The sequence below is a fragment of the Crassostrea angulata genome, chromosome 3, assembly GCF_025612915.1.
Source record: "Crassostrea angulata isolate pt1a10 chromosome 3, ASM2561291v2, whole genome shotgun sequence".
Lineage (NCBI taxonomy): Eukaryota > Metazoa > Mollusca > Bivalvia > Ostreida > Ostreidae > Magallana > Magallana angulata.
Window position 1 is genome coordinate 11880785 of NC_069113.1, and position 26797 is coordinate 11907581.

Consider the following 26797-nt stretch of genomic DNA (forward strand, 5'->3'; position numbering starts at 1 on the left):
ACTTTGACCATGGATCAATACTGGGCATTACTGAGCATTACTGGGGCCACTGGATGGGTTCAAATCTCAACATGAAAGGAAAATCTTCATCATAGTACTTCCTGAGAACAAATTTACCTTCAGTTTGTGATTTTACTATACAAGCACGCTGATATTGTGTAGCTATAAATTGTTTAGATAAGTTCTAACGGAAAAGAAACCGATTTCAATCAACAGAAACGTGGAGAGATGACCCATTCTACATTAAAACTATCATTTTGTATCACAACAATTGAACGTTTAGAAAAAAAAAACAAGTCCGTAAATTCGTGGCCAGTCAAATATATTGAAAGCTGAATATAGTTAGAAATTGTGCTTTTGCAAATTTAATTGTCAGTATCATAATATATTTGAATTTATTTACAAGTGGAAAAGTAAATTCAAAATTGTGTTCTGCGACTAAACCGAATAGACATTTGCGATATCTTATCCCCCCCCCCCCCCCCCATCCTCTTTAGTTAGATTCCTCAAATGCGACTGTGACTTTCAGACCAACAGTGAGTCAACAGAACAGGTTTCGAAGTCAACATAGGAAATAATGCAGAATTGAATTTTACTTGTAGGCCCTTGTTCCAAGTCGATAAATCTTTAGAAATCATTTCTAAAGTTTGTCATAATACTTTGCAAGTGTAACAGGATGGGAGAAATAATGACAGATCATACCAAGATTCGAACCCAGACCCCCTGAATCTCTAGTCAGGTTTTTTAAATTGTATTGATTCTAAATTGTTTAAACTTACTTCGCCAATACTGGACCCCTATTTAAAAATAAAAATTTATATAAAGAGAAATAATTCTTTTTTTATTACTGAACCTAAATATCTATATATATTAAGTACATGCAGGATGCCAAATTGAGCAACCAATAACAACTTTACCTCAAGTCACTGCTATACATCAGGGACTATATACTTTATATATACGTATATATGTCCCTTTATACACGTATAATTTATCTATTGTGCAATAATTCTGTTTTAGCTATAGAAGATAAATTTTCAATTTTTGTACCACCCCGCCTAACCATCCTCAGGTGAGCATTGTGGATCATGGGCTTGTTTTAGAATAATTACTGGTGATTTTATGTGCAGTGATAGCTGTTACATCACTGACCATTCCTTGAAAAAAAAACTGTTTTGAAATATGCCCTCAATTTATCATATTTTGAGACATCCCCTTTTCGGTAATTGATAGATAAGTCGTACATAAAACTGCAGGTGCCCGTAAATTTGATTATCAACGGAGTTTTAAATCATGTTTAAGTTCTTCAAATATTTTAATTCTTATATAAATATAATCATAGTCATATTTTTTTTATTTTTGAAAGGAAAAGAAATTTAGAAAAGTCTCGAATACGACGATACTTCAGCGTTACTAGACGTCAGCCATGTTTGTATTTCTTCACGACGAAAAGTTGGAAAAATGTCAGAAGGAAATGTGTAATGAATCCGATGTCTGAGTTAAGCTATCAGGCTATCCGCACGGCTAACCAAGCCAGAGAGGCGGTAATGTCTATTTTGATCACGAATTTCACAAAAGGCAAAATTTAATAGGCCTACCAAGATGTGTATGATGATAACACTTGTGTTAAAAAGTCTAAACATGTGCTTGATTAAGTTAAATCATATGTCAGTTTGTTAAATTATATAGAATAGTTTGTTAACACCCATTTTAGAATTATGAGAGAACACTCTATATTTTGCCATTGTAATTATGTTTATGTGTCCAATTGCAGTAATTACATTCACAAATTACATTATAATACACATTATGAAAAAAGAATTATATTTTATGCATACATTATTTTCAGGATGAGCTGAGAACTGATACAAGAAAGAAAAACTTATTAATTCTTGTTTTGAATTATATGCACGAAGAAGGGTATGTAAAGGGTTGATAATTTAAAAAAAAAAGATTAAACAATTCACCTGAACTTTAGAACTGTTTTAACAAGAGCTTTGACTTTTTGTAGTTCTGTCAAACAACAATGCGACATAGGCCTGTCTATTTCATTGTTGGCTGCTTAGCCATAGGCCGCCCATAGCTCTATGTAATCAACAAGATTTGTCTGGCATTTGAGCTAAAACTACAAAATCTATGAATATTTCATTCGAAACCAGATTCATTTTGAATTACTGGTTTTGATGCAAGAATACATTATGTCCTACCAAAAGTCCAAGGTTTTGTAAAAAAAGAAATGGTTCTAACATATTCCATATAATATATAACACTTCATTGGAATATATGTAATTATGTATATTAGTTTTTCATTTAAAAGGCTTTATAAATAAAACCATAGTGTCTTAAATATGGCATAACTTTTCAGATTCTCTCTACTGAATTTTTTATAAAATTACTATAGTAATAAATGACCTTTCTAACTTGTAATAAAAAATAACATACTGAATTTTAGGTATGTGGATTCAGCTCAAAGTTTAGCAAGGGAAACCAACATTGACCTCAGTAAATATGAAGTCTGTGACAACATTGACTTGGAGACCATTCTTATGGAATATGAGTCGTACTACTATGTCAAATTCTCTAAGTATCCCAAAATCACCAAAAAGTTAGGACCACAAAGTGGTAAGTAATGGTGATTGACTAATGCAATGCATCAAGTAAACAAGATTGGTCAGGTTTAAGCTTTTTTCTCATTCTCTATCCCTCTCTCAGCTGCAGAATTGCTGTTCTCTAGAAGGAAGAGCTATACATGTAGTTCGTCCCATATGAAAAACTATAGTTTTGTTTTGCTTAAAAAAGATATGCTTAATTTTGAATTTTTGCAATACTATTTGCCAAAAACCATGATAACAAAATATTATTTAGACATTTACCTTGTACTTTTGTTACATCATTCATTTAAAAGTGACTTTGAAAGTACACCAAGTTGGGCTTATCCAGTTTTGAATTTTACTGGTTCCCAGTGATTTGACAGGCCTCTGCAGACATGTGGCTTTTGGCAAATGATGTGACAAGAAGTAGGTAAATGTGTACAAAATCAAAGGTTCCATGGCAGTGACTTCATCAATATTTGTGGGCATCAATTTTTGTGAATTCTGTGAAACACAGTTTCAAGGATACATAAATTTGTGGGCAATGGCTTTACCAATACATGTTGTTGTCATGCACATTTCTTACTTCAATGGACATTTGATTTTGTGGATCAGCTCAACAACAAAAGTTTGTGCCTAACAAATATTGATGATACACTGTACCACAAAAAACAATGTAAACTGGTGATAAAATCTAAAGATTATTTTTTGGAAGAAGATATTTGGTTTCTATTTAGTTACCTTGATTTCTTTTTGAGAGCTGCATCTCTGTAGCAATCTCCTCCCAGGATCTGGGGTTATTATCCTTTCCTTCAACAATTTCTATAGAGTTTATCATTGGATTATTACATATTTACATGTAACAAGGGTTACCAAAGCATATTTCAGGTTGATATGAACCAAAATGAATATGCCATTCCATATATCCTTATGTTAGTGGAACACTGTAGATTCCTTATTTTACGCAAGTTCAAAAATGGCATATCCGGTATTCTTCAGTTTTGTATTAAATTGTGAGAGAGTAAAATCATAATTCCTGAAGTTTTGTTATAAAAGTAATAGTAAGATTTTAAAATCCTTGATGGCCAGATACTTCTCGCAATTGTTCCCTAGCTGTGTTTAATTATGCATCCACATAGTTGTAAAATGGTAATACCAGAGACTAGATTAGTAGAGATAGATATGTCAATACAATAATAGTATTATTTAAAAAGTTTTACACAAATTGCAATAAATTTAGAATTTTAAATTTTCATCTGTAATGTCCTATTTCAGATATTATTCGTAAGTTCCATTGTTAACTTTTGGTAATTACAAACAAGAGAATGTTTGATGTTGTTTTAGATATCATACTTTTTGTTACATTAACCCCTTAATACCTTAAAAAAAAAGGTAATGTAACATTTTAATTTTGCATGAAAACATACTACAAGTAGTTGTTTTTTCTTCTTCTCACTATCATTTAATTAGTATGAAACACTAGCAGTCAAATTTTAAATTTTTTGATTTTTTCTTCTTCATTCATTCATTTTTTCCCCAATGTAATATAAATATGTTTCTTCATCAATCTTGGCTCTACGATAATTTTGTACCAATAGTACCAAAGTGTCACAGTACTGTTCATTAAAGAGATTCTGTGTATCAATCCTTAGAGCCTCTAATATTTAGCATGCAGACTAATGAATGGTTGAATTTTTTGTTACAGGATTTCCAGGTACTTGTTCTGTGCTTTGCTGTTGTTTAAATTAGCTTAAAAGTTCATCTTGAGATTCTTACTCTGGTATGGGACACCTTGAGATTATCATGTGGATGAATGTACATACATGTATTTAAAATATAATCGATAACCTTTAAAGTTCCTCACCAGTAAAAATTGTAAAAGCCCCAGTAGGTTTCAAACCAAAGACATGCAAATCAATATTTGATACCTAAATCTATAGACATAAAAATTATGAAAGGTAAAATATATAACTTACATTACATTTAATTTTATTGTTTACCAGTATTTATTGGAGAGAAAGTATGTCACAATATTGAGGTATCCCATACCTTCTTATATAACTCCTTCTACTCAACATAGGAGCAATTTCTAAAAGTATCTTTTAAAAAAAAAAGGGGGGGGGGGATGTTTACAATATTACTCTAATTTTGGTAGAGAGCCATTATTCATATAAAAGAACAAAATTGAGATTTCAGTATTTGATCTCTTGATGAACTCGGCTCATACTGCTGAAAATTTCCTCACATTTTCTAATTAAAACATGTATAACTTCGTTGCTTGTTCTTATTATAATGTTGCAAGTTTTTTGCAATGTGTGTGATGTGCAGTTTATTAACCAACTTGATTTTATGTTATGATGTTCATAATGATTGATAGTATAAACACTTGATCAGTCATCTGTTTTTTGAAATGCTCTTTTGTAACCTTATAAAGTGTATACTTCATAAAGTGTACCGGTACTTGCAAGTCAGGATCATAAATCAGTAATGCTACCAAATGAATATTAAAGATTTCATTTCCTCTAGTAATTGATGGTTCTTTGACTATGGGTAAGATTAAGGGGACTTTGGTCTTACTGTTAGTGGCTAGTACATATATATATATATATATATATACTATACACACCCTAGCTGCTGTCGATGGGTCAATTGGGCACTAGGTATACTTGCACATTCAATGCAAGTTCAGCAAGATTAGATAAATGATGAAAATTTCAAACTCCAGCTTTTAAATAAAGTGCAATATTGAATGATGCACCACAGATATACCAGTATAAACTTACAAATTTGAAAAAAAGTTTAATTTTTTTCTCTATAGGATTTTTGTCATCATTTAAAAAAAAAATTCCTGAGAACAAGTACTAATTCATCAACCATAGCAATTTTCTTTTAAAGCAAGTTAAATTTAACCCGGCAAACAAAATGCTGTGAATCACATACTTCATCCTCTTGCACTGATTTGTCTTGAACGTGGGTGAAGGGGTTAGGCTGTCAATGTGCTATTTCTGTTGTCAACACAGCAATTTCTACAACATGCAATCGATATACTACTCAGTTCTTCAAGGGACGTAAAACAGTAAAACTATCATTAAAAAAATTATTGATTCAAGATAACTTTCATACAAAATTGATGATTGGATTATATCAGAAATTAATTTTAATGCACAATGATGTACGTTGCATGCTGATAATTTGTGATCAATTAAAAGTCTGAAAGATTAATCACTTTCTTTGTGTTCTGTTGATAGCTGGAGACAGAAGGGGCGGGTCTCACAAGGTCGCAACAAGGACAAACAGGTGAGCTAGTACTATTTGGCATCATTAAATTTACAGGTGTTAATTTGAATTTATTCGATTCATATAAATTTGTATTGTTCAAGTACATTCTGACTTCCCTGTTGTGTTTTTCTCAAATGAATTATAATCTGAATCCCCAATACTGGTCAAATGATTTTTTGGGCGAGTTAATTAAGCTCATATTTTTTGAAATTAATTCTTTATCTTTGCAAATTTTTACTTGGTAAAATAACTTTGTCATTGTTAACGCTCTAAATGCATGGTCAAAACTTGTTTAATACAATCTTATTAAATTTAAAGAAATATAAAAAAGATTAATATTACAGATTCATGAGTTAATATGTTTGCATGCGATCAATTCTGCGCTTTTCTCATAATGAGAGCTTTGCCACACTTTTATTCTCTAATCCCACTACCTAATAATCTTAACCAAGTCAACACCTTTTAAAGATTCTCAAAATTTTTTAAAAACAAAATACTTATTTTGAAATATTTTGGAGGGAAAAAAATTAAGTTTTATTGTGTATTTGTCAAAAGTTTAACACGGCGAGTGAAGTCGGGCTCTCAGTCTGCCCATCAACTTAACGGGTATGTAACTGTACACCAGGTGGAGACACTATTGAGCCAGCCATATTGTATAACATCTCCACCTCCTTAATTAGAAAGCATGCTAATTGGTTATCACTGGGCAGTTTGTAGTGCTATTTTGTGCTTTTAAAAGCACGTTTTCATCTAATATATTATTTGTATTTTAAAATTTGTGAATTCGTGTAAATTTGTGAAAATAGAAATAAATTTCAAAATTTCAAAAGCTAACTGACCATGCAAGAAAACAGTTTATGTCTCGATCATGAAAAATTCAAACTTATGAAATAAGTAAAAATTGTTATGATATGTATTGTTTTGTTTCTGCAACATAGCAACTGTCAGTCTGTCTAGGGCTTCAAGTAAAATAAAAAGAGTTTTGGGCACCTTTTGAAAACTTTTTGTTTGCCCTTATGCATGAATCTTTCCATTGAAACTTGTTTGATCAACTATCTGCACACAAAAAAATCTTCTTTCTTTTTTTTAATCTAATATTTTGCAGATTTTTTTTCTTACAAAACATTGAAAAAAATATATAAATTCTCTAGCACCTACTCAGATTTTGAACATTAAGTTTGGAGAGGGCAAAGAAAAAAGTTTCTAAAGGTGGCCTTGTTATTATTTTCATATTCTTAAATGTGCACAACCATATTTGTTCATAACAGTCATTCTGTTGTCATTCAATTGTATATGTAATATTCTGTACATCAATGCATGAATATCGTCATAATATCTTAATTGTACGTACATTTGTAGTGTACTTAAACTTTTTAACAAATTTTTATTAATATCAGATCTTTTTCATGTAACACACATCAAATCAGATGACCTGTATTTATATGTCAATAACTGGTGCCAGGAATACTAGCAGTAAATATATATGCAAGTAATCAAGCTGTTGGATGATATTCTATCAAAACATGATTGCTGGTAGAAGTGATGCTAGTTTGACTGACAAAAACACTGAAAAAATAGAATAACATATTCATTAATGAATGTATAGATTGAAGGCCAATAAGCAAAAAATTTGCAACTTGCATAAACATGTAATGAGCCAATTGTTTGCCTCTAAATTTGTCAAGTATCTTTGTAATGGAATGAAATTTTCAATTTGTTGAAAGAACTCCCATGATTCGCTCTCTGAAGTTCAAAGGATTTAGCAAAGTCTTGTAACACGTATTTGTTTGGATTAAATAATACGTCTAATTGCACATATTTGTAGTGATTCTGATTCCGACTGCTGCTATTCACCCTCATTTTCCTAGCTTGCAGCAGCTGCATTCATAGCGTTTCATTTCATCTGCCAATCACTTTACAGCAAAAACTCAGCTTCCACAACTCCATCTCTACCCAGAATTCCACAGAATGGTCGAGCCAGTCCCCCTCCCCCAGTGTCCGGGGGGAGACCAAAGTCAGGGGTACAGCCTGGGGGAAGGCAAGCACGGGCCACCCAGTCATCAACACGAAGGCCAAACGGACTACCAGAAAAGAACGAGAAAATGGTATGCAGCTCTTGCTCTAGATAAGTTATGTCTCTTTAGAAGTGCAGTGGTATTTTTTTGCTTATATAAGCCGAAGATGTTTCTTTTCTGGATTTTACCTGCAAATATTGTATTTGCTGAAAGACATTGGCTTTGATATGTCAACACATTTCGTTTGAGACCAGTTTTGCTCAATTAACTCAACATTGTCAAGATGCAAAACTGATAAATTTATCATTAACTTTCTTGACAAATGTTAATTCATATCATATTCAAACTCGGTAGTTACTGTGTCAAAGTGAAAGTCATTCTCAAAACAAGAAAATTAAACCTCGATGGGGATTATCATTGGATTTTCTGACTCAAGCTTTTGATTTGATGTGTCTTCATGTTGATTTTAGCTTAAATACTGTTTGATGAATTGAATTGCTGATTGACGCAGTAGCTATTTAGTGTGCATGATCTCTTGTCAGTTGCACTTGCACATCCTCATCATTTACTCTTCTGTCAAAAATTTCATTATCTGTATGAGGCTGATGTCAAGTTACCATGGCAACCTCAAACTTCCTCTTCCACATTTTTTTAGCTGTGCCGGGTGGTAGTGTCTGATAACGAAATAAAGGTAATGAAATTTTCTGACATTTTCACTACTTTTTAGAATCATGTATCCACATGCAGCTAACCAACCATTTTTAAAGCTGTCTACGTATGTCAGATCAACTCACTGACAACCAATTTATGATATATGTGTAAATGAAATTTCACGTATATTTATTTAAAAAAAGGATTAAAAATGTGTTATACTTTCTGTAGTTTAAGGGCAATAAATTCAAGGTAAATGTAGATTGACTTGTGTGACACTGCTATTTATAGATCTACAATAAACTGCTAATAATATATCATTGTGAAGATCATATATTAATACATACATGTGCATTCATTTGTATTGTAGAAATTCATTGATTTTTTGAAGAAAAAAATTATTCAAATTGATTTTTGATAGTAAAGTCTTTCTATATTATAAAGTACTCTTGGTCTTGATATTGATATTTATGAAAGAAAGGAAAATTGTAAATCTAAGAAAACACTGAGTTGAAGTTCGCACTTACTGCAAATCTTTATGGTGTTTTTGTACTGTCCAGTATTATTCTACAATTTGAAGTTGGTTACTGATAACCCAATTACTTATCACAATTTGAGACTGGAAAAAAAATAACAAATTTTTTTTAAATTTATCCAACCTGGGTCAAATTTTTGAAGGGTTTGGAGAAAAATTATTAAGATATTCCTTGTGTTCTTCAGAGTTATAGGGACATGATGAAAGTAAGTCAAATGATTCAGCAGTTAATTTGCAGTCAGTTCTGCCATGTGTGACTAATGTCATTCAAACCTGATTTTCATATCCAGTTATCAATGTAGAGTAGAGTATATATTGCTGTCGTGGAGTAACAAATTGAAGTCCTAAAATGCATGCATGATAGATTAACTTAATGTTTCTAATTTTTGAAAATCACAATGAACATAGAGGTAGAAGGGATTTCTTGGTAAATAGAATTTGACCAGCCTGACTATGGAAAGGATAATACCGTAGCTTATCTCATGAAGGTTTTGGGCATTTTTCAGTGCAGTCTCATGCACTTATATACAAATACAATACTTAAAATCTTTGTAACACATTTTCTTGACTTCACTCTGTGGCTTGTATTCTTTGAGTGTGGCTGGCTTATCAATCTAAACCTCATCCACTTCTCTGATATAAGCACTCCACACAGAGTAGATCTTATTTTACAATATGCCCTGAACTAACTTGCATCTCTAGATATGAATTGTAAGGGGAACCCCTATATATAAATTACACAGCTGTATGCTGTATTTATTTTTTAAACTCTCATCTTAGTTTTTTAATAGTTAAAAATGAAGATAGATACCTGAATGTTTTAAATTTCTGTAATGCATGTATTATATTATTTGTGAAATGCTCTGTGACTGTCTCCTACATAAAATCAATGCAAGCTTTTTTTGTCTTGTAATATTTAGCTTTTGTGTTTTATTATAATAATCAAGAAAAATAAGTATTGTGGGTTTGCATAAAAGCATGAAAGCTTTCTGGGTTAAAAGTGTTTCATTTTGCAAATCATAAGCATGAGAAGCTGCATCCCAATTGTTTATGCTTTGTTTGTCAATTGTCTTTTTATCTTTTTGGCACATATTAGTGCATTTTCTGAATTTGTAAAAATTCACAGTTTTATACTGTCTGAGAGCAGAATGTTTTATTATTTTATTCAATTCTCTTTAAAGCCTGTAATATATTTCTATGTCTCTCCAATGTTATATTTTAACTTTGAAATGGACCTTTTATTTCCAGATGAATGGAGTGACTAATGGTAGTGACCCAGGGCTAGCACTACAAGGACTGACTGTCCAGGGCAGCAATAACAACAACAACCCAGATAACCGACCAGTAGAGGACCCCGCCCAGAGGAGGGGCAAGGTACTCCAATCTCTCTCTTTCTCTCTTTGACAGACTTTCTCTACCTCACACGTAATATGTGCTTTGCTATAGCTGTACCATTTTGTTATTTTATTAGCCTGGACAGATCATTGACATCAGATCAATGATCAATGAAGCCACAAAGTTAAACGCAGAAGAAGGAATGGATGGTCAGGTAAGTAAGATATATTAACCTATCAGATTTGATGGAATCTCCTGATAGCTGATAAATAATCCTGTGGACAGTTTGATATGTATTTACTTGTAAATGGTATTTTTCATTAAAAGATTGTTTTGTTGTAGGATCGTCTTCTAAAGCCGCTTGGTGGATATGTAGGCTACAACAGTGAATGGAGAGAATTAGCTCAAGTCATTAGTAGGGTAAGATGTAGATTAATTAATTAATGATATGTGCATCAGTCTTGCTCCATACAAAGATATCTAGAGGTTACAATGTCCGTATTTAGACCGCACCTTTTCATGTTTTAAAAGAAAGTATATTTGAAAAAAACCCTTGTATTTTCCTTCTATCCAATGAATGGAACATTTTATGAGGATTATTTTAGAAAGGTCAAGGCTAATGCATATACCTCATCCTATAATATTAATATTAAACTGGTACATTTCCTTGTAAACTGCTTTTTGTTGATTTAACTGAGCAAATATGTAGTTGCTCTAATTTTTACGTACCTTCTATAAAAATGTCAAACACAGTATTTAAATTGTGCTGTAGTATAAGTGTGAAAAAAAAAATCAAAAAATTTATTATTTTTTAAAAAATGTTATAAATTATTATAGATATAGTAGACTTATTCTAACAAGAACCTCTCTATGATGTACAAGTAAGATAATAAGTTACTACATTATCTTTTGTTTGGCAGGATATTTACTCTGAAAACCCCAATGTAAAATGGGATGATATAATTGGCTTGGAAGAAGCCAAGAGACTCTCCAAAGAGGCAGTTGTTTACCCAATAAAGGTAATTTAAAAGACTGGGTTTACTGTACATATAATCACTCATTGTTTCTCCCTCTCCCTAGCTCTCACTATATCCAAGCTAATTGCAGTTGAACTTCAATATCTCAAACACTGATACCTCGAATACAATGGATATGTCGAAGTGATTTGTAAGTCCCAACAACTTATTTTTTAAGTATTTTACCCTCGATATCTCGCATACTCGGATATCTCAAATTTTTAAACAGTCCCATCTAGATCGAGATAACGAAGTTTGACTGTATTAGAGGGATCCTCCACTGGTCTATTACTGCAGATATCTTTTATATGCTCTTTAGTTATTCAGTGCAAGATTTTCTGGATATTTTAAATACATGTATATATGTAAATTAATAAAAGTTTACCTTAGTGTTAAACTTTTCCTAGAATTTAAATCATCACATACTGTTACTTTCAAATTATAATGAAAATGCATGGACTTTATTATTTCACTCAACCTTGAGAGATTTTGGGTCTATGTGCATTTGTATAATATGTATAACTGTGGCATGTATCTGGTATAATAAACTGGTGTATTTGTGGTATTTTCTTGTTTCAGTATCCTCAACTATTTAAAGGAATCCTTTCACCTTGGAAGGGCCTTTTATTGTATGGTCCCCCAGGTAAATAACTCAATTTTCAAAAAACATTTGAACTCTTTTTCTGATAGTATCTAGGGTAATTAAAAAATTTAAATTATTCTTGGACCTGATCATTGTTGATCTAGAAGCAAATTAAATTCTCAGACCTTACTTGAATGTTATATTTGTATATAATATAAGTTACATAATTTTTCTATGGCATACAATGATGTGTTTTCATTCACATGATGTTTTTAATGTCAAGAGTTTGTAACATGTACATTGTGCTTTAAAGAGTGGTTTTGGTGACAGACATGTGTATCCATTTACAGGTACAGGGAAAACCCTCTTAGCGAAAGCAATAGCCACAGAATGCCAAACAACATTTTTCAATATATCAGCCTCAAGTATAGTCAGTAAATGGAGAGGTGACTCCGAAAAACTAGTCAGGGTAAGGAAAGTCTCTCTGTGCTGTCAAGTTTAATTATTACACATTTCTTTGTTCCGGAAAGAAAATTCTTGAAGACCAATTAATGAAACTCTAAAGACTTGAATGTATTTTTAAGCATATTTTCATATTTTTTTATTTTGATGGTAGGTGCTATTTGAAATGGCTAGGTTCTATGCTCCTTCCACGATTTTTTTGGATGAGTTGGAGGCTATAATGAGTCAAAGAGGATCCCAAGGGGGCAGTGGGTAAGTGATTATTCCTTTTCCTTCATGTGAATTTTTCACATAGCAACTAGATTATGTCATCAAAACTATTTCCATCAACAGGGAGCATGAAGGAAGTAGGAGAATGAAAACGGAACTTTTGGTGCAAATGGATGGTCTATCCAAAACTGATGACTTAGTCTTTCTCTTAGCAGCTTCCAATTTACCATGGTAATTTCCCTTTTTCTCTCCCAGTACAAGTTCATCAAATATACACATGTGACATGTAAAAAAAAATGTATAAATTATTATTTGACACAGGGAATTGGATCAAGCAATGCTTCGTCGATTAGAGAAGAGGATTATTGTAGATCTGCCCACTTATGAGGCCAGGAAAGCTATGTTCAAACATCATCTTCCCACTGTTGTTGTACCTAAAGAAGGGGGGCTGGAACTACTGAGCAATCTCGATTATGATCTCCTAGCTACAGTAAGTCATTAAGCTTGCTGTACATTGTGCAATTAGAATTTGTGTTCACTTTAGTAGCTACAGCATATACTTTTTACTGACATTTATGTTTACCTGTATTTAGTTACAGTATTTAGCTACAGTACACCTTGTATGATGTTAAATTCATCTTTATCTTTAATCAGAAAACAGAGGGGTATTCTGGTTCCGACCTTAGACTGGTCTGTAAAGAAGCAGCCATGAGGCCTGTCAGAAAAATCTTTGATGCCTTGGAGAAAAATGATCATGGTAATTCTTACAGACTTTCAGTTAACAAAATCTTTTCATTTCAATAAATGAAATTTTGAACCAAGCTTTTACATTTTAGCGTGTATTTATTTTATATAACCTTTTTTTTTGAATCTTCACAGGTGACCTTCATATCCGCCTTGATACTATCACCACATCCGATGTGATGAAAGCCATCGACAGAACCAAACCCTCGGCAGGCAGAATGAAAGAGCGATACGCAGCATGGCAGAGGGAGTACGAGTCAGTATGAGCAGCATACAGTGCGTGCTGTCCATGCAAGCCTGTCCCCTACCAAGTCAGGGGGCCTCTGTCACACATAGTAGTGGAGGGAACAAAGTGGATTTGTTTCAGTCCGTCCTGAAAACATACTCTGTTCTCCATCTTCAGCTAGAGGACAATGTTCATAATAACATCATCTTATTGATGTGATATTCTCTGTGATAGCCATGACACAACATCTATTTTTTGTTCTTATCACCTTTGTCTTAATGTTCTTTTGCACATCTGATAAACTTGGAAAATCCATTGTTAAATTGATAGTATGTTTAATTAGAAAGATGTTTGTATTCCCTCAACTTTCTAGTCATTTTTACTTGTGAATTCAAATAGCATCAAAAGTACCTGTAATGTACTTGCTGTAGAAATATTCAAGGTAAAATGTACATGCATGTAAAATGATGTTTACTATCTTAAAACCTTGACATTTGACAGAATAGTGCACAGAGCAAAAAATTCAATTACCTCAAATTATTGAATTTTACTTTTTCAGTTCTTTACAAATCTTCAAGTCATTTCATTGAATTGAAAGAAAAAAGTGCTTAATTTATCATGTTTTGTCTTTTGTGACTGTGTAACATGTTTATTTGAGGTGTTTTGAGTGTACCAAGTGCTGTGTCAAATACTTATTGTAGTACATATCAATTAGCATTCAACAGTATTATAGTTTAATAGTCTACTTGCCTTACCATAGGTAAACATATGTGTGCCGTTTACCTAATTATCATGGGGATGGGTTGTTTAGTATTTAAAAATCTTATGTATAGTATGCGATATTGTATATGTATTTTAGACATCTGTTTTTAAACCCTTCGTGATTCATACAGGAAAAATCATCTGTCAACTAGAAGTTTTGTTAAATTAGTTATTGCAGGTCCTTAACATATTTTTGTCCGAGAGGTATGAACATGTACCAACATATTTTAACTGCAAAAAATGTTCTCGGTGACAGAGACTAAATATTTTATATCAATTTTGTTTTCAGATTGATTTGTGCAATGTGGAACTGTGATTCTAAACACAGAACAGAGGATTAAATGTTTCTTCTGGCTGTGTGACACTATGCATACAGTAATGTGCACTTTCACAGAGTTCAATATATTAATGTACTTTTGTTGTCAAATAGGCCAGCTGTGATTTGCTTGCTGTGTTAGTTACCTTGGTAACTGTGATAGGCGAGTCACAAGAAACAACTTACTGATATTTTATTTATTTATTTGCATAGAGTTGGTGAACCGTCCATAATTGTGTAATATACTACACACAGTATTGTAATTTAAGGAGTTTGAATAAACAAGATACATATATGTAATTTATTTATACAATAAAATTATTTTTTTCTGATTTTAAGGAAATATATTTGTTGTTTGTCTATGAATATGAATAAGTATTCAAATCAGAAGAGATATTGATGGATTGTATTTGAAAACGATACTCATTCTTCATTGTTCATTTCCTCAAGGAAACTTGAGTTATATTTTCAGTATCACAAATTTCTGTTGAAAACTAGTCATTTAACTAAGCAATAAAAACAGACACACATGCCATGTTAATACCCCGGTAGTTGATTCAGGCCATAGCCGTTCAGTCATACTCCTGATAATGAAATGTTAGCTTGATGCTGCAATCTAGCCATTGGTCATCAAGGCAGTCAGTTTGACTTGCACTTTCTTGCCTTTAATCTGTCCAGCAAACTTGCTCATGATGCTGTCTGCTTACTTTCTGCAAGTGGTGAATAATGGCCAGTCTCAACATGAACCAAACTCAACTGCGCAGTTTTTGTTGGACTTTTTAAGAATTACAGTCATTCAAATAATGACAGCATGTGTCGTTCAATAACTTGCTGAACTGAAATGAAAAAGAAAGAAAGTTCAATACCACACACAAATGCAACTCTGTCTAGTCTTGCATATTGTGATGATAGTCTAAGATACTGATGCATACTTCAAGATGACAATCTTTCAATGTTCTGTGTTCTACATACTGATTTTGTTTCCCTGTCCCACAACCATGTCCATCACATTCATATTGTCCTCATTCTGAGTAGTGATATCTGCTCCAGATTCCAGTAACAGCTTCACAACACTCTCATGACCCCCATAGGCTGCATACATTAAGGCTGTGTTACCCGTCTAAATAAAATCAAAATAGATCAATATCCAATTCCTGATGAGCATGTACGGTAATTTCAGTCTTAAAAGTACAAGTGTATGTGCATGTAAAAAACACCTGCCTCATCAGTGGCATTTATATCCATGCAAAGTTTAAGTAGAATTTCAACAATGCCCAGATATCCATTACAGCTTGCCATTAGCAGGGCATTTTCCCCATGACTTCCTGAGATGTTGATGTCAGCCCCTGACTTTATTAGGAACTCCACTGCTGGCTGTTGCCCATTTGCACATGCCCATAGAAGAGCTGTCATGTCATTAGTGTCCAATTTATTCACATCGCATCCTAAAAATAATACAGCATACCAGTAATTAAGCATTATAAAGTAAAATATTTTGAATGTACATATGATTATTAATATTATTAATCCCAATCTACATTACATGTAGTACAGAAATTTTCATAACAAAACATACCATCGCTAATTTCTTGTTGTAGATGTGTAAGCTCCCCTTGTGCAGCCATTTGGTGAAGAGAGATATCTGAACAAATAGATGTAAAACAGTAAAAAGAATGGAGCCATTTACTGCATATTTATTCAATGTTTATATATTTCTACAAAACACTAGAATAATAAGCTCTGACTTACTCTTAAATAATGGAGTTGTTGTTTGCACATTTCCTCTTTGCAAATTAGTCATTACAGTTGTTGGCTAAAATAAAACTTTTGTTTGTTAATTTCATTCTATTAAATTATGAATAATGAAGAACTTAAATCATGTATGACGAGCAAAATAAGCAAATAAAATAATGAAGTGTCTGTTTGATTTTCATTTTACATATTTTAATATACATTGTATTTACATGGCCCTGAGCAGCTGAAGGTTCAGTGTGACAAAAAATATAATATCCATGCATCAGATGTCATTCCCAACACAACAATACTGAATAAAGAACATTAACATTTTTATAAAAATCCATATCTATTTTGTCCCCAAAAGTGCATTGTAGATAAGATATGATCATACATCATACTGTTATAAATGTAAAGCTCTTCTACCTACTCTGACAGGTGTTTCATGCCTTTTTAACTTTGTTGGTGAAAAACAGTCATTTCCTTGTTGTTTTCCTGCAAACAGTAGGAGTAAAATCACATCAGAGGGAAGGTTTGTAAAGTTTTTATTATCAACATGCTCATATTTTCAAACACGTGTACAATATCTACATGAGTTTTCTTTCAATAATTTTACCCTCTAAAACACTGGCTACTTCCAAATCATTCAGTTCTTGGTCACTGTCACACGGGGACATGAGTCTAAGAGCCGCCGGTACACCCTGCCGTTTTCCCGAATTAGAGCCTCTGCGCTGTCTTTCTATGTTTTCATCTTCTTTACACTTAGCGGATTTAGTATCTTGCATTTTTGTAAATAACTTGATAATAACAGCCTAAACACTAAAACGAGGTATAGAATAGGGTACTTTTTATATCCTATAACCAGGCACTATAACCAGGATATGCGCATGCGTGAACCAACTTTCCATCGGGATCGGTAAACGATTGGGAGGAAATTCGAAAGCTATTTGGAGGAACTTCGAACTGATATATGTGCAATTTAAAATGCGATTTTATATGAAAAATATGATCAGAAGTGATAAAAATGTTATGTACATTAGATTTTACACCAAAAGATTAAATAAATAATTGAGAGAACAATCAAAATCAATGTTACAGGAAAACAACAGGCACTTACCATCGGAGGGGGAGGGGGGGTTGGAATGGGGGCAGGGACAGGGGGACGGGACTGCCCCCCTCCAGCACACGTTTTATCGCAGCAAATATTTTTCTTGAATTTACTTATAAAAAAGTAAATTAACATACAGTTGCACCCCCCCCCCCCAATGTTTTTGGGACCATGTAAAATTTGAAATGAAAGAGAGGAAATAAACTGTGAAATTGAAGTTAAAGGTACACTTAGCCCCCTACCCCCACGGATTAGGATTTTCAATTATTTAAAAAGTATTTTTGAGTTGGGTTTTTTTTCAAGGCAAGATTGGATGAGTCTGCCCTCAACCCACTTTGCTACGATGCTAGGTGCCTGAACAAAATATCATGGTTTCATTACATACATGTATGCTAGTATAAAGACTTTATGTAAACCAATATTATCTCGTGCATTGTTCCTTTCACCAGGTTCTACAAACACCTTAGTCCAAAATAAATAAAAAAATCCAAGACTAGGAGGGGAAGAAAGGAGAATTTTATTTTCTCTTTTTTTTTTTACTCAGGAGCTATTTTGTTGGGGGGGGGGGGGGGGGGGGGGGGTTGGGGTGAACAGGTCACTGACCCCTTGTAGATCTACCCATGACCTATCACCAGGGTCTGTATACACATAACCAGGGTCAGTATACCCATCACCATGGTCTCCAGGGTCAGAGTACGTATCACCAGAGTCTGTGTGCCCTTCACCAGAGTCTGTACACCCATAACCAGGGTCAGTATACCTATCACCAGGGTCTTCATACCTATCACCAGGGTCAGAGTACGTATCACCAGAGTTTGTGTGCCCATCACCAGAGTCTGTGTACCCATCACTAGAGTCTGTACACCAATAACCAGGGCCAGTATACCCATTACCAGGGTCTCCATACCTATCACCAGGGTCAGAGTACGTATCACCAGAATCTGTGTGCCCATCACCAGAGTCTGTGTACCCATCACCAGAGTCTGTACACCAATAACCAGGGTCAGTATACCCATCACCAGGGTCTCCATACCTATCACCAGGGTCAGAGTACGTATCACCAGAGTCTGTGTATCCATCACCAGAGTCTGTACACCCATAACCAGGGTCAGTTTACCCATCACCAGGGTCTCCATACCTATCACCAGGGTCAGAGTACGTATCACCAGAGTTTGTGTGCCCATCACCAGGGTCTGTATACTCATAATCAGGGCCAGTATACCCACCACCAGGGTCTCCATACCTATCACCAGGGTCAGAGTACGTATCACCAGAGTCTGTGTGCCCATCACCAGAGTCTGTACACCCATAACCAGGGCCAGTATACCCATTACCATGGTCTCCATACCTATCACCAGGGTCAGAGTACGTATCACCAGAATCAGCGTGCCCATCACCAGAGTCTGTACACCCATAACCAGGGCCAGTATACCCATCACCAGGGTCTCAATACCTATCACCAGGGTCAGAGTACGTATCACCAGAGTCTGTGTGCCCATCACCAGAGTCTGTACACCCATAACCAGGGTCAGTATACCCATCACCAGGGTCTCCATACCTATCACCAGGGTCAGAGTACGTATCACCAGAATCAGCGTGCCCATCACCAGAATCTGTACACCCATAACCAGGGCCAGTATACCCATCACCAGGGTCTCCATACCTATCACCAGGGTCAGAGTACGTAACACCAGAGTCTGTGTGCCCATCACCAGAGTCTGTACACCCATAACCAGGGTCAGTATACCCATCACCAGGGTCTCCATACCTATCACCAGGGTCAGAGTACGTCTCACCAGAATCTGTGTGCCTATCACCAGGGTCTGTACACCCATGACCAGGGTCAGTATACCCATCACCAGGGTCTCCAAGGTCAATGTACGTATCACCAGAGTCTGTGTGTCAGTCACCAGAGTCTGTACACTCATGACCAGGGTTAGTATACCCATCATCAGGGTCTCCATAGCTATCACCAGGGTCAGTGTACGTATCACCAGAGTCTGTGTGCCCATCACCAGGGTCTGTACGCCCATAATCAGGGTCAGTATACCCATCACCAGGGTCTCCATACCTATCACCAGGGACAGAGTACGTATCACTAGAGTCTCTGTGCCTATCACCAGGGTCTGTACACCCATAACCAGGGCCAGTATACCCATCACCAGGGTCTCCATACCTATCACCAGGGTCATTATATCCATCACTAGTGTTTGTGTGCCCAACAACGGGGTCTGTACACCCATCACCAGGGTCAGTATACCAATCACCCGGGTCTGTACACCCATAACCAGGGTCAGTATACCCATCACCAGGGTCTTCATATCTATCACCAGGTTCAGAGTGCGTATCACCAGAGTCCCATAACCAGGGTCAGTATACCCATCACCAGGGTATGTACACCCATAACCAGGGTCAGTATACCCATCACCAGGGTCTCCATACCTATCACCAGGGTCAGAGTACGTATCACCAGAATCTGTGTGCCTATCACCAGGGTCTGTACACCCATGACCAGGGTCAGTATACCCATCACCAGGGTCTTCATATTTATCACCAGGATCAGAGTGCGTATCACCAGAGTCTGTACACCCATAACCATGGTCAGTATACCCATCACCAGGGTATGTACACCCATAACCAGGGTCAGTATACCTATCACCAGGGTATGTACACCCATTACCAGGGTTGGCATACCCATCACCAGGGTCTCAATACCTATCACCAGGGTCAGAGTACGTATCGCCAGAGTCTGTGTGCTCATGACCAGGGTCTGTACATCCGTAGCCAAAGTCAGTATACCCATCACCAAGGTCTCAATACCTATCAGCAGGGTCATAATGCCTATCACCAGAGTCAGAGTACGTATCACCAGAACTGTAAACATATCACCTGGGTCATTATACCTTTTAGTAGGGTCAGTGTTCGTAGTACTAGGGTCTGTGTGCCCATCATCATGGTCTGTATATTCATAACAAAGGTCAGTTTACCCTTCACCAGGGTCTTAATACTTTTCACCAGGATAGTGTACGCATCAATAGGGTCTGTGTGCCCATCACCAGGGTCAGTATACCTAACACAACAGTCAGTGCACTTATCATTAGGGTTTGTATATCCATTACCTGAGTCAGGTAATACTGACCCTGTTGATAAGTAGAGTGACCCTGGTGATAGGTATACTGATCCTGGTGAAGATTACACATACCTTGGTGATACGTACACTCATGACCCTTGTGATAGGTATACTGACTCAGGTGATGGTTATACTTACCCTGGTTATAGATTTCGAGATTCTGGTGTTACGTATGCTGACCTTATAATATCTACACTTTTGTGTATACCGACTCTGGTGATGGATACATACTGACCCCTGTGATTGGCTACAGACCCTTGTGATACGTACACTGACTCTGTCGCTAGGTATACTGACCCTGGTGATAGAGAATGTGATAGATATACTGGTGATAAATGAACTGACTCTTGTGATAGGTATACTGACCTTGGAAATGGGCCCTCAGACCCACGGATGCGTACACTGACACGGCCGTTGGGTAAACTAACTCTGGTGATAGGTAATAGGTACAGTTATCCTGGTGAAAGTCTACTGATCAAGGTAATGGATGTACAAACCCTGATGATAAGTGCACTGACTGTTGTGATAGATATACTGACCCTAATGATGGGCACACAGACCCTATTGATTCGTAAACTATTCCTGGTGATAAGTATTTAGACCCTGGTGATGGGCATACTGGCCCTGCATGGTAATGGGTGTACAGACTCTGGTGATGGGCACACAGACTCTGGTGATACGTACTCTGACCCTGGTGATTGGTATGATGACCCTGGTGATGGGTATACTGACACTGGTTATGGGTGTACAGACTCTGGTGATGGGCACACAGACTCTGGTGATACGTACTCTGACCCTGGTGATAGGTATGGAGACCCTGGTGATGGGTATACTGGCCCTGGTTATGGGTATACAGACCCTGGTGATGGGCACACAGACTCTGGTGATACGTACTCTGACCCTGGTGATAGGTATGGAGACCCTGGTGATGGGTATACTGGCCCTGGTTATGGGTGTACAGACTCTGGTGAAGGGCACACAGACTCTGGTGATACGTACTCTGACCCTGGTGATAGGTATGGAGACCCTGGTGATGGGTATACTGGCCCTGGTTATGGGTATACAGACCCTGGTGATGGGCACACAGACTCTGGTGATACGTACTCTGACCCTGGTGATAGGTATGGAGACCCTGGTGATGGGTATACTGACCCTGGTTATGGGTATCCAGACCCTGGTGATGGGCACACAGACTCTGGTGACACGTACTCTGACCCTGGTGATAGGTATGGAGACCCTGGTGATGGGTATGGAGACCCTGGTGATGGGTATCCAGACCCTGGTGATGGGCACACAAACTCTGGTGATACGTACTCTGACCCTGGTGATAGGTATGGAGACCCTGGTGTTGGGTATACTGACCCTGGTTATTGGTGTACAGACTCTGGTGATGGACACACAGACTCTGGTGATACGTACTCTGACCCTGGTGATAGGTATGGAGACCCTGGTGATGGGTATACTGGCCCTGGTTATGGGTGTACAGACTCTGGTGATGGGCACACATACTCTGGTGATACGTACTCTGACCCTGGTGATAGGTATGGAGACCCTGGTGATGGGTATACTGGCCCTGTTATGGGTATACAGACCCTGGTGATGGGCACACAGACTCTGGTGATACGTACTCTGACCCTGGTGATAGGTATGAAGACCCTGGTGATGGGTATACTGGCCCTGGTTATGGGTGTACAGACTCTGGTGAAGGGCACACAGACTCTGGTGATACGTACTCTGACCCTGGTGATAGTATGAAGACCCTGGTGATGGGTATACTGACCCTGGTTATGGGTATACAGACCCTGGTGATGGGCACACAAACTCTGGTGACACGTACTCTGACCCTGGTGATAGGTATACTGGCCCTGGTTATGGGTGTACAGACTCTGGTAATGGGCACACAGACTCTGGTGATACGTACTCTGACCCTGGTGATAGGTATGGAGACCCTGGTGATGGGTATACTGGCCCTGGTTATGGGTGTACAGACCCTGGTGATGGGCACACAGACTCTGGTGATACGTACTCTGACCCTGGTGATAGGTATGGAGACCCTGGTGATGGGTATACTGGCCCTGGTTATGGGTGTACAGACTCTGGTGAAGGGCACACAGACTCTGGTGATACGTACTCTGACCCTGGTTATAGGTATGGAGACCCTGTGATGGGTATACTGGCCCTGGTTATGGGTGTACAGACCCTGGTGATGGGCACACAGACTCTGGTGATACGTTCTCTGACCCTGGTGATAGGTATTGAGACCCTGGTGATGGGTATACTGACCCTGGTTATTGGTGTACAGACTCTGGTGATGGACACACAGACTCTGGTGATACGTACTCTGACCCTGGTGATAGGTATGGAGACCCTGGTGATGGGTATACTTGCCCTGGTTATGGGTGTACAGACTCTGGTGATGGACACACAGACTCTGGTGATACGTACTCTGACCCTGGTGATAGTATGAAGACCCTGGTGATGGGTATACTGACCCTGGTTATGGGTATACAGACCCTGGTGATGGGCACACAAACTCTGGTGACACGTACTCTGACCCTGGTTATAGGTATGGAGACCCTGTGATGGGTATACCTGCCCTGGTTTTGGGTGTATAGACCCTGGTGATGGGCACACAGACTCTGGTGATACGTTCTCTGACCCTGGTAATAGGTATGGAGACCCTGGTGATGGGTATACTGACCCTGGTTATTGGTGTACAGACTCTGGTGATGGACACACAGACTCTGGTGATACGTACTCTGACCCTGGTTATAGGTATGGAGACCCTGGTGATGGGTATACTGGCCCTGGTTATGGGTGTACAGACTCTGGTGATGGACACACAGACTCTGGTGATACGTACTCTGACCCTGGTGATAGTATGAAGACCCTGGTGATGGGTATACTGACCCTGGTTATGGGTATACAGACCCTGGTGATGGGCACACAAACTCTGGTGACACGTACTCTGACCCTGGTGATAGGTATACTGGCCCTGGTTATGGGTGTACAGACTCTGGTGAAGGGCACACAGACTCTGGTGATACGTACTCTGACCCTGGTGATAGTATGAAGACCCTGGTGATGGGTATACTGACCCTGGTTATGGGTATACAGACCCTGGTGATGGGCACACAAACTCTGGTGACACGTACTCTGACCCTGGTGATAGGTATACTGGCCCTGGTTATGGGTGTACAGACTCTGGTGATGGGCACACAGACTCTGGTGATACGTACTCTGACCCTGGTGATAGGTATGGAGACCCTGGTGATGGGTATACTGGCCCTGGTTATGGGTGTACAGACCCTGGTGATGGGCACACAGACTCTGGTGATACGTACTCTGACCCTGGTGATAGGTATGGAGACCCTGGTGATGGGTATACTGGCCCTGGTTATGGGTGTACAGACCCTGGTGATGGGCACACAGACTCTGGTGATACGTACTCTGACCCTGGTGATAGGTATGGAGACCCTGGTGATGGGTATACTGGCCCTGGTTATGGGTGTACAGACTCTGGTGAAGGGCACACAGACTCTGGTGATACGTACTCTGACCCTGGTTATAGGTATGGAGACCCTGTGATGGGTATACTGGCCCTGGTTATGGGTGTACAGACCCTGGTGATGGGCACACAGACTCTGGTGATACGTTCTCTGACCCTGGTGATAGGTATGGAGACCCTGGTGATGGGTATACTGACCCTGGTTATTGGTGTACAGACTCTGGTGATGGACACACAGACTCTGGTGATACGTACTCTGACCCTGGTGATAGGTATGGAGACCCTGGTGATGGGTATACTGTCCCTGGTTATGGGTGTACAGACTCTGGTGATGGACACACAGACTCTGGTGATACGTACTCTGACCCTGGAGACCATGATGATGGGTATACTGACCCTGGTTTTGTGTATACAGACCCTGGTGATAAGTCATGGGTAGATCTACAAGGGGTCAGTGACATGTTCACCCCTAATACCCCCCCCCCCCCCCAACAAAATAGCTCCTGAGTAAAAAAAATAAAGGAAAATAGATTTCTTCGATCTTTCTTCCCCTCCTAGTCTTGCATTTTTTATTTATTTTGGACTAAGGTGTTTGTAGAACCTGGTAAATGGAACAATGCACGAGATAATATTGGTTTACATAAAGTCTTTATACTAGCATACATGTATGTAATGAAACCATGATATTTTGTTCAGGCACCTAGCATCGTAGCAAAGTGGGTTGAGGGCAGACTTATCCAATCTTGCCTTGAAAAAAAAAAACCCAACTCAAAAATACTTTTTAAATAATTGAAAATCCTAATCCGTGGGGGTAGGGGGCTAAGTGTACCTTTAACTTCAATTTCACAGTTTATTTCCTTTCTTTCATTTCAAATTTTACATGGTCCCAAAACATTAGGGGGGGGTGCAACTGTATGTTAATTTACTTTTTTATAAGTAAATTCAAGAAAAATATTTGCTGCGATAAAACGTGTGCTGGAGGGGGGCAGTCCCGTGTCCCTGCCCCCATTCCAACCCCCCCCCCCCCTCCGATGCTAAGTGCCTGTTGTTTTTCTGTAACATTGATTTTGATTGTTCTCTCAATTATTTATTTAATCTTTTGGTGTAAAATCTAATGTACATAACATTTTTATCACTTCTGATCATATTTTTCATATAAAAATCGCATTTTTAAATTGCACATATATCAGTTCGAAGTTCCTCCAAATAGCTTTCGAATTTCCTCCCAATCGTTTACCGATCCCGATGGAAAGTTGGTTCACGCATGCGCACATCCTGGTTATAGTGCCTGGTTATAGGATATAAAATGTACCCTATTCTATACCTCGTTTTTTAAAACAGGCCAAAAATTCAAGTAGGAAGTACATTGTAGTAGACTAGTATACAAAACCGATTGTAATCCGAAATGAACGAAATTACAATTTATACGAGCATTGTCATAATATATACCATAATATTTCCAATGTTTTTACGCATATTGAATTTCAATGATGTCAATTACATTGAAAATGTAATTTTTTAAACTTAATAAAAGTACTTAATCAATAAAAATTACCTTTTTTCCCTATTTCTCAAGGTCCGCGTAGCGCAGCGGATAGCGCGCTGGACTTCTAATCCAGAGGTCGCGGGTTCGAATCCCGCCGTGGATGCATTTTTTCTTTCTTTTCTCCCAATATTGAATGGCTACTACACTGTCCGACTGTAAGAAAATAAGCTGACTACAGAAAGTGATACTGATTCGACAATACTATCGTTACCATTTTGAATATTTGCAAAAATATCTGCATCGGCCACAGTGGCGTGAACTCGCTAGCTGCCATGTGCATCGAACTTAAAAAATACTTAATTTAAAAAATGCAAACTACAAAGTGTAAATAAAAATTGTAAAATGAAATTAATCTGAAAACACGCACGCATGTAATATATCATTATGAATTATTCATTTATACTTAAATAACCTGGGTTGGGGCAATTTACCCCTAAAAGCCCGCCAGAATTTCCTGCATCCGATTATCTCGATGCGCCGAGTTGCAGCCCATCATCGAGTTTGGCGTATCCACGGGACTGCGTGTTCGTAAAGGATGTGGTGTACCATATGTAGTTTGTTGGACCTCGGGTGCCATTCTACATCGTTTCCCCATGGACAGTTCACAAGAGTCTGGAAGGAAGTGCATTAATAACCTATTGCGTTTAACTACATGGGTGATTATATAATCTCCGTAAGAAGATTCGCCATGGCGTCTATGGCCAGTCTAAATATAGCCGGTCAATTGCTGTCCATTAGTTTTCATGGCGCTTTTAAAAACCTTTTATAAGATTTAGCGCTTTGTTGCATTTAAGTCAAGGTAGCACCACCAGTACCAGTAAGAAGACCGTCAACCGATGGCAGAACCTGTAATGTTAAACTACAAACAGACAAAATGCGTTACTTTATTAATACCCCAATACGCGTGCCATTGCGATTTTTTTACTTACTTGTCTAACGTTACCTGACTTCATCATGATAGTAAACACAGTTCATGGCCACCTCTTCACTTCGTGGGTTTAGATATCACCAACGGTGTCGTGCCCCAATGTAGCCTCTAGAACATT

At 37.5% G+C, this 26797-nt stretch overlaps 2 protein-coding genes and 1 non-coding gene across 17 annotated transcripts; 2 read left to right on the forward strand and 1 right to left on the reverse strand.

Annotated features, from left to right (window-relative positions):
- The first annotated feature begins 1392 nt into the window (after positions 1-1392).
- On the forward strand, positions 1393-15058 carry LOC128176188 (katanin p60 ATPase-containing subunit A-like 2). 14 transcript variants are annotated; one of them, XM_052842315.1, is made up of 20 exons: positions 1393-1544; positions 1850-1920; positions 2453-2622; positions 5840-5888; positions 6426-6476; positions 7792-7975; positions 8541-8576; positions 8768-8788; positions 9257-9277; positions 10320-10445; positions 10543-10620; positions 10749-10826; positions 11327-11425; positions 12002-12065; positions 12356-12474; positions 12622-12719; positions 12801-12908; positions 12999-13167; positions 13332-13434; positions 13557-15058. In XM_052842315.1, exons 1-20 carry the CDS (start codon positions 1482-1484, stop codon positions 13685-13687), a joined length of 1839 nt encoding a protein of 612 aa, XP_052698275.1. In that variant the 5' UTR covers positions 1393-1481; the 3' UTR covers positions 13688-15058. The 14 variants fall into 14 exon arrangements, with proteins under 14 accessions (XP_052698275.1, XP_052698279.1, XP_052698277.1 ...); XM_052842319.1 differs by having other exon boundaries at positions 7828-7975; XM_052842317.1 differs by lacking the exon at positions 9257-9277.
- Positions 14912-26797, reverse strand: LOC128176189 (ankyrin repeat family A protein 2-like). Of its 2 annotated transcripts, XM_052842331.1 has the most exons (10): positions 26681-26797; positions 26183-26363; positions 25761-25904; positions 17076-17237; positions 16890-16954; positions 16475-16538; positions 16302-16367; positions 15947-16170; positions 15698-15845; positions 14912-15561 (listed from the first exon to the last, which is right to left on the reverse strand). In XM_052842331.1, the coding sequence occupies exons 4-10, from the start codon at positions 17134-17136 to the stop codon at positions 15518-15520; spliced, it is 672 nt and encodes a 223-aa protein (XP_052698291.1). In that variant the 5' UTR covers positions 17137-17237; positions 25761-25904; positions 26183-26363; positions 26681-26797; the 3' UTR covers positions 14912-15517. The 2 variants fall into 2 exon arrangements, with proteins under 2 accessions (XP_052698291.1, XP_052698290.1); XM_052842330.1 differs by lacking the exons at positions 25761-25904; positions 26183-26363; positions 26681-26797 and having other exon boundaries at positions 17076-17317.
- Trnar-ucu (transfer RNA arginine (anticodon UCU)) lies at positions 25782-25854 on the forward strand. Its single transcript has one exon. It is a non-coding gene; the product is annotated as a tRNA-Arg (tRNA).

Excerpts from the sequence above, each read along its gene's own strand:
- LOC128176188 (XM_052842315.1), top strand. The coding sequence starts at position 1,482 with ATGAATCCGATGTCTGAGTTAAGCTATCAGGCTATCCGCACGGCTAAC. Across the intron at positions 1,921-2,452 it reads AATTATATGCACGAAGAAGG|GTATGTGGATTCAGCTCAAA; the intron begins GTATGTAAAGGG and ends ACTGAATTTTAG. Across the intron at positions 10,827-11,326 it reads TAGCTCAAGTCATTAGTAGG|GATATTTACTCTGAAAACCC; the intron begins GTAAGATGTAGA and ends TTTGTTTGGCAG.
- LOC128176189 (XM_052842330.1), bottom strand. The coding sequence starts at position 17,244 with ATGCAAGATACTAAATCCGCTAAGTGTAAAGAAGATGAAAACATAGAA. Across the intron at positions 16,171-16,301 it reads ACAACAAGAAATTAGCGATG|GATGCGATGTGAATAAATTG; the intron begins GTATGTTTTGTT and ends TATTATTTTTAG. Across the intron at positions 15,846-15,946 it reads ATATAAATGCCACTGATGAG|ACGGGTAACACAGCCTTAAT; the intron begins GCAGGTGTTTTT and ends GATTTTATTTAG.